General features: G+C 59.9%; 1 protein-coding gene across 1 annotated transcript; it reads left to right on the top strand.

The window, feature by feature from the left end:
* Positions 1–4,156: 4,156 nt before the first annotated feature.
* P2RY4 (pyrimidinergic receptor P2Y4) lies at positions 4,157–6,360 on the top strand (the record flags this gene model as incomplete). The annotated part of the gene is made up of 2 exons (XM_082488457.1): positions 4,157–4,209; positions 5,196–6,360. The coding sequence occupies 2 exons, from the start codon at positions 4,157–4,159 to the stop codon at positions 6,358–6,360; spliced, it is 1,218 nt and encodes a 405-aa protein (XP_082344583.1).
* Between the last annotated feature and the right edge of the window lie 94 nt (positions 6,361–6,454).

Here is a 6,454-nt window from a genome sequence, read left to right as displayed (position 1 = left end):
TCTCAGGGACACTGGGGTGTGTGTGTGTGCAACGCCTGGTTCTGGAGGGAGTGTGCTGAGCCAAGCCGAGCCAGGCAAGCTGGTTGGGGAGAGCACTGGCTCCCAGTGCCTCGTCGAGTCCAGGAGCATTGCCTCCCACCTTCCCCTTGTTTAATTTGAGACCCTGCAAACCCCAACCCTCGAGGCTGTCCTTGCCCAGTGTCCCATGGGGCTCCAGCACAGGGCCGGGCTGGCTCTGCACTCAGCAGGTGCTTGTGGTGGCACGGTTCCCCTCTGAACACGCTGGCTCTGCTCGCTCAGCCCCGCACACCCACGGTCCCCCATGCTCTCCCTCTCTAGCCGAGCCTCCCCGAGGCTGCCTCTGCACTGGCCACCCAGCCCCTCGCGCCTCTGCTCCCCCCGAGCCAACCCGCTCTCGTCCTCAGTCCCCCACATCTCAAGGTGCACCCGTTCGTGCCCGGTGTGCCCTGTTCATTGCAACGCTGACACATTTGCCCCGCACCCACTCTTCACCCACCTGCACGCTCGCGAAGGAGTTAAGTCCCCTGGACCAGGCGCAGCTCTGCAGACAATAGGGGGACACACTGGCCCCAAACATGGGACTCAGCAGGGCCCTAGCTGCTGAGACACCCGAGGTGGCCCTGGTTTTGGGGACACTATGCCCAGGCTGGCCTCAAGGTGGCAGTGGCCACCTTTGTCCCCAGGACTGCCCCGCAGAGCTGGGGTGCCAGCAGGACAGCACCCTGGGGTGCAGGCACTGCCGGGACCCGCATGGCCCCAGTGGGGCAGGGAGGCTGCCATGGGGTGGGCGAGGGGCCGTGGTCACCATGGGCAGGGGGCTGCAGTCCCCACGGATGAGGGGCTATGGCCCCCGTGGTAGAGGGGCCATGGGCCCCATAAGTGAGGGACTGTGGTCCACATAAGCGAGAGACCGTGGCTAAGGGTCTTTGGCGCCCACGAGGAAAGGGCTGTGACCCCATGGGTGAAGCCCACACATCCCATGTCTGGGGGCCTGCTGCAGGGGCTGCAGATGACCCAAAGCCTGCAAGGGTGATAGGATGGGAGCACAGTGGGGCTGAGCCCCGCAGGCAGCCCCTGGGGTGGGCAGGGACGCGGGCAGGGACGCTGCGGGCTCGGGCTCCTGCCCCCGCCTCCGCCCGCCTCCAGCCCTGCCTCTCCTGGGCACTTTGCTCCCAGCAGTGGGAGAGCGGGAGCGGGCACAGACGGCACAGCACGGCGAAGGGCAGCCTGCAGTCCCACCAGCATGGCCCCCAGCCCTACGAGGGACAGGAGCTCCCCAGGGGTGCCCAACTCCTGAAAGCCACCCCAGCTCAGGACTGCAGGTGAGCTGGGGCAGCCCACGCCTGGTGGAGGGCAGCAGCCAGGGTGACCCTACCATGGCCATGCGATGGCCATGCAAAGCCAGCTGGGCTCCAGGGGGCTCTGTGGGTAGCAGCTTTGGCCCCACAAAGGGACAGAGGTCAGATCCCCAGGGCTGGATGGATGTGGGGTGGGAGCCAGCCAGTTCTTCCCATCCGTCCACCATCCCCAAATCCCTCCGTGCATCCTTCTCCCTAACATGCCACTGCCTTCCTCCATCACCAAGGACCTTCATCCTTCCCAGCGTGGCCACCTCCTCTCCTTCATCTTTCTCTTCATCCCTCAAATCTCTGTCTTCTCACAGGGCAAAGCTGCCCTCAGGCTGCCATGGCTCAGCCCGATGCTGTGGGCTCCTGCCCTTCCCTGGGGAGACAGAGGGACAGGCACACTCAAGGGCAAAAGGAAAACTTCACCTCCCACCCCACTGAGACAGGGGTTCACCATGTTAGGGGATGTGGTGGGCAGCGAGGGAAGCGCTGACCCTGCTGGTGTCCCCAGGGAGGAGGCACCGGCGCCCAGGCAGTGCAGGCAGATCGTGCTTTGGCTGCTTTTGCAGCTGAAGGGAAGGATCGAAAAGAAATTAGGTCACGCTCCCCTTGTGCCGGGGCTTTGGCTGCAAAAACCACGTGGCGATTAGGGACAAGGGTCCTTCTGCAGGATGTTTTGCATAATTTCCCCTTGTTTTGCAATTTCCGAGAGCTTAGGCGAGAAGAAAAATCCTGTTTTTCCTGTGCTCCAGCAGCAGCCGGTCCCAGGCTCACCCAGCCCCACATCCCTCTGTGGCTGCTCGCTCCCCTCCATAATCCACTCTCACATCCCCTCTCCAAAGCTCCTGCCCGCTACACCACGGTCCCAGACCCCCCAGTCCCGTCCTTCCCATGTGCAGGACTTCGGCTCTGGGGCAGAGTCTGCCTTCGGCGCTGCCCCACTCATTCATTTCATTGGTGCCTTTCCAACACCCCCGTAAATCCCCGGGGCAGGCAGCCTCAGCCGGCTGCTGGGGCACCCCGGGCTGGGGGTGGCTGCCGGCTCCCAGTGGGGCCGGTGCTGCCCGCAGGGCTGAAGGATGGGTTCAGGCTGGGCACAGGGGCTGGGAGCCAGGGCAGAGCTCCTGTTCCTGTGGCAAAGGGCCATGGGCAGCACGTGCCCCCCGACACATGGTCCCGTGGCCAGCTCCTGCCCCTTTCCGCTGGTGGATGGCTGTGTGGGCGTTTTGCAGGACCCCTGCACATGCCGGGGCCAACCTACAGGCACCATCTCAGGGGGATGTGCTTGCCATTGGCAAGGGGTTCCCCAGCATCGCAGCCCTCGTGCATCCACAGAATGGGCAGGAGCAGGCATCACCTCCCCAGCTCCACAGCCTTTCCCTGCAGTGCCTCCCACCTCCTGCTCCGGCAGCGAGCCCAAATGTTTGGCTCAGACCTCACCGTCGCTGTGGCTGGTCCCTCCTTGAAAAGCCCACGGCCAGGGAAAGCCTTGCTGGGGATGTCAGCAAGGAGTAGGAATGGGCCTGGAGGTGACTTGTCCTCAGGGTGGACTGATGTGAATCAGTAATTTAAAGCACTGATTTTGATCATGACTAAGATGAGGAAGCAGGAAACCTGTTGAGATAAAGGTTGCCAAATGTCATCTTCTTTTGCATTTTTATTTTTCGGTGGTTATCCCCAAAGGAAGCTTGCTTAGGAACAGTTAAATCACGCTGTGGAGCACTGACTGTACTCAGGCTTTATCAGCTGCTAAAAGCCATGTACCTGTGCTCTCCTCGGAACAGCCCGGTACCACACAGCTGCTCAGGCTTTTTCCTTATGCCTTTCTCACACCAGATTATTATTTTTTATTTACTGGTTTCTTCATATCTTAGTTCTTTGTTGACCTATGTCATGGGCATCGGCTTTGGTCACTGAACCCTGCAGCACCTCCGGTCTGGTCGGGCTCAAGGGTCCATGCTCACTTGCACTCAGAGGTTAGTAAAGGAAAACAAATCTCCTGGTGCCTTGTGTCCTTGGCAGTGTCATGGCTTGGGCAGATCCAGCCACTGGGCTGGGACCAGCACGACCCCACCGGCAGAGCCAGCCCCCTGGGACCACCGCTGGCACCAGTGCCCAGAGGATCAGGGTTTCCTACCAGTTGTTTTTCCCTCCTGGTTCTGGAAAAACAGAGCAAGCTCTTCCCGCTGTTAATATTTGATCAGGACCTGCCTGTTGCTCTCTGAACTCATCCTTGTAATAAAGCAGGCGGCTGCCCGTGCTGGCCGCAGCGGGAAGGAAGCTGCAGGGTGTTTGGTGTGAGCCCGAAGCTGCGGCTCAACCCACAACTCAAACAGACAGTGCGGAGGTGCATGCGGCATGGAGGGGCCGGTCCCATAGCCTCCTGCCTGCCCATCTGCCTGCTGATTCATTTATGATCATCTCTGTAAGCCCAGGGATGTCTCTCCAGGTGAGGCTTTGCAGGGAGACAATGGATTGCAGCTCAGCTCACCCCATGGATACACCCTACAGGATATTCCTGCCGATGTCACTTGCCACAAGAAGCCATCAGGCTGCTCATCTCTGTGGCAAATGCAAGGGGCAAACAGGAGGGGGATGATGAAGAAGCCAAGGGATGAAGGAGCCTGAGAGGACATTGCCTTCCACCTCGTATCACCAACACCAGCATCCCACAAACGTGCATCATCTCCCTGAGCCCCAAGTCCCCCTCCATCCCGGCACCCATCACCTCCTGGGTAAGCTCTGGGCCAACAGAAACTGGAGACACACCAGCACTCCCTCTGTCAGATATGGCTTTCATCTGCACCCTCATCTCTGCCAGCAGCATGGCTCCTGCTCCCAGGTTACTCATCCGAGCATCCATCCTTGGCCGGCAGAAGCAGCCACTCTGAAATCGCTTCGCCTGGGATAGTGGTGGGTGTGGAGGGGCCAAGGCATGGGCAGCCTTCACCAGTCCTTTGCTGGACACCATGATGGTGGCAGAAGCTCCTTCTTCCATCTGGAGGAGCGGGCTCTGAACTTTAGACATCCTGAGAGGCGAACGCAACCCTTTGACAGTTCACCTTCATGCCTCAGCCCTGGGGCCCGATTTGCCAGGAGGATGATGCAGCCTTTGATCCTAACATTGCGCGAGGGGAAATGTCCTGCCTGCCTTGTGAACTTGCACTGTCTTGGGCTGAGACTTGGCTCTGGCACAGCTCCTCTCCGCAGGGCTTAGATCATCCCTCTCCTATGGAGAATACCCCGCAGCTGGAGGCCCCTCACCGTCCAGGGACGCTCTCTCCCAAAGGCTCCTTTAACAGCCCCCCGAGGATTTCTCCGGGCCATAATATTCCCCCAGACAAGCCTTTCTTCTCCTCCCGCCTTTCTTCTGTCAAGGAGTCCTCTGGGATGAGCAGCATTGTCAGGATGGTGCCAATTAGGCTGAGCCAGCTTCCAAGAGGCTGCGCTGGCACCGGCCGGGGGCTGCTGTTGCTCATAAAGGTCTCATTGTTCGGCGCGCCGTGGGGCTGCTGGCCGGCGGGGCCGGCGCGGTCCTCTGTCTCAGGCACGCTTCCTGGCTCCACGCGGCGCTGGTGTCACTGCGCGCTGCTCAAAGGGATGATTAACGGGTGTCATTGCGGGGGCTGCAAAGGGGAGGATTTGTCAAGCCTCCCTCAGCTCCCCGCGAGGCCCAAACGCGCAAGCTGAGAAAAACCAGAGAACCATCAAAGTGGCTGGAGCTCCTGGAGGGGGGGAAAATCTGGCATCTTTGGCTCCCTTCCACGCTTTGTGCCTGACAATGGTTGGGATCAACGACTAATGTGCTTTTATTAACTGCTCCCCTAGATCTGGCTTGGAAAACATGGCCACTTCAGTGAGGACGTTCCCAGTTGCCCTGTGGACACCAACGCCGGCTCCCTGGCCAGGAGGAAACACCACTGCAGCGTCGGAGGCAAAGTGCGTCTTCAATGAGGAGTTCAAGTTCATCCTGCTTCCCGTCTCCTACAGCATCGTCTTCGTGGTGGGGCTGCCCCTCAATTCCTGGGCTCTATGGATGTTCATCTCCAGGATGAGGCCCTGGAATGCCACCACCACCTACATGTTCAACTTGGCTGTCTCTGACACGCTCTACGTCCTCTCCCTCCCCACCCTGGTCTACTATTATGCTGACCGCAACAACTGGCCCTTTGGGAAATGGCTCTGCAAGATAGTTCGCTTCCTTTTCTACGCTAATCTCTACAGCAGCATCCTCTTCTTGACGTGTATCAGCATCCATCGCTACATGGGCATCTGCCACCCCATCCGCTCCCTCAAGTGGGTGAAGACCAAACAGGCTCGCATCATTTGCGTGGGCGCCTGGCTTGTCGTCACCATCTGCCTCATCCCCAACCTCATCTTTGTCACCACCAGCCCCAAGGGCAACAGCACCCTGTGCCACGACACCACCAGGCCTGAGGAGTTCGACCATTATGTACACTACAGCTCCTCCGTCATGGCCCTTCTCTTTGGGGTCCCCTTCCTGGTGATCGTCCTGTGCTACTGCCTAATGGCCAAGAGACTTGGCAAGTCCAACTTCTCCAGCCCCAGCCCCCGAATGCCCTCCTACAAGAAGCGCTCCATCAGGATGATCATCATTGTGCTCACTGTCTTTGCCATCTGCTTTGTCCCCTTCCACATCACTCGGACCATCTACTACACCTCCCGCTACTTCCAAGCCGACTGCCGGACCCTCAACATCATCAACTTCACCTACAAGATCACACGGCCCCTGGCCAGCATCAACAGCTGCCTTGACCCCATCTTGTACTTCATGGTTGGGGACAAGTACCGGGGGAGGCTGCGCCGGGGTCCAGGCCAGAGAATCCGGCCCGTGCCCACGTGCAACCTGGCCCTGGTGTCCCCCTTCATGGACAATGCCATGGGTGGCAGCCACACTGCCCATGACACCCAACAGACAGAGACCGCACAGAGCAAAGGCGGGTGCCGAGGGGCCAACGGGAAGTTACAGTAGCCTCATCCCTGGTCTCCACAAGTCACAGCCCCTCCAGGCTCCGTGTGGGCACCTGGGCACCCCTGGGTCCCCAAACCTGCCTCTGCTGACGGCT

This window comes from Vanellus vanellus (genome assembly GCF_965231255.1).
Source record: "Vanellus vanellus genome assembly, chromosome: 10".
NCBI classification, from domain to species: domain Eukaryota; kingdom Metazoa; phylum Chordata; class Aves; order Charadriiformes; family Charadriidae; genus Vanellus; species Vanellus vanellus.
Note: the sequence above shows the minus strand (reverse complement) of the source record. Positions and strands in the feature narration are given on the sequence as shown.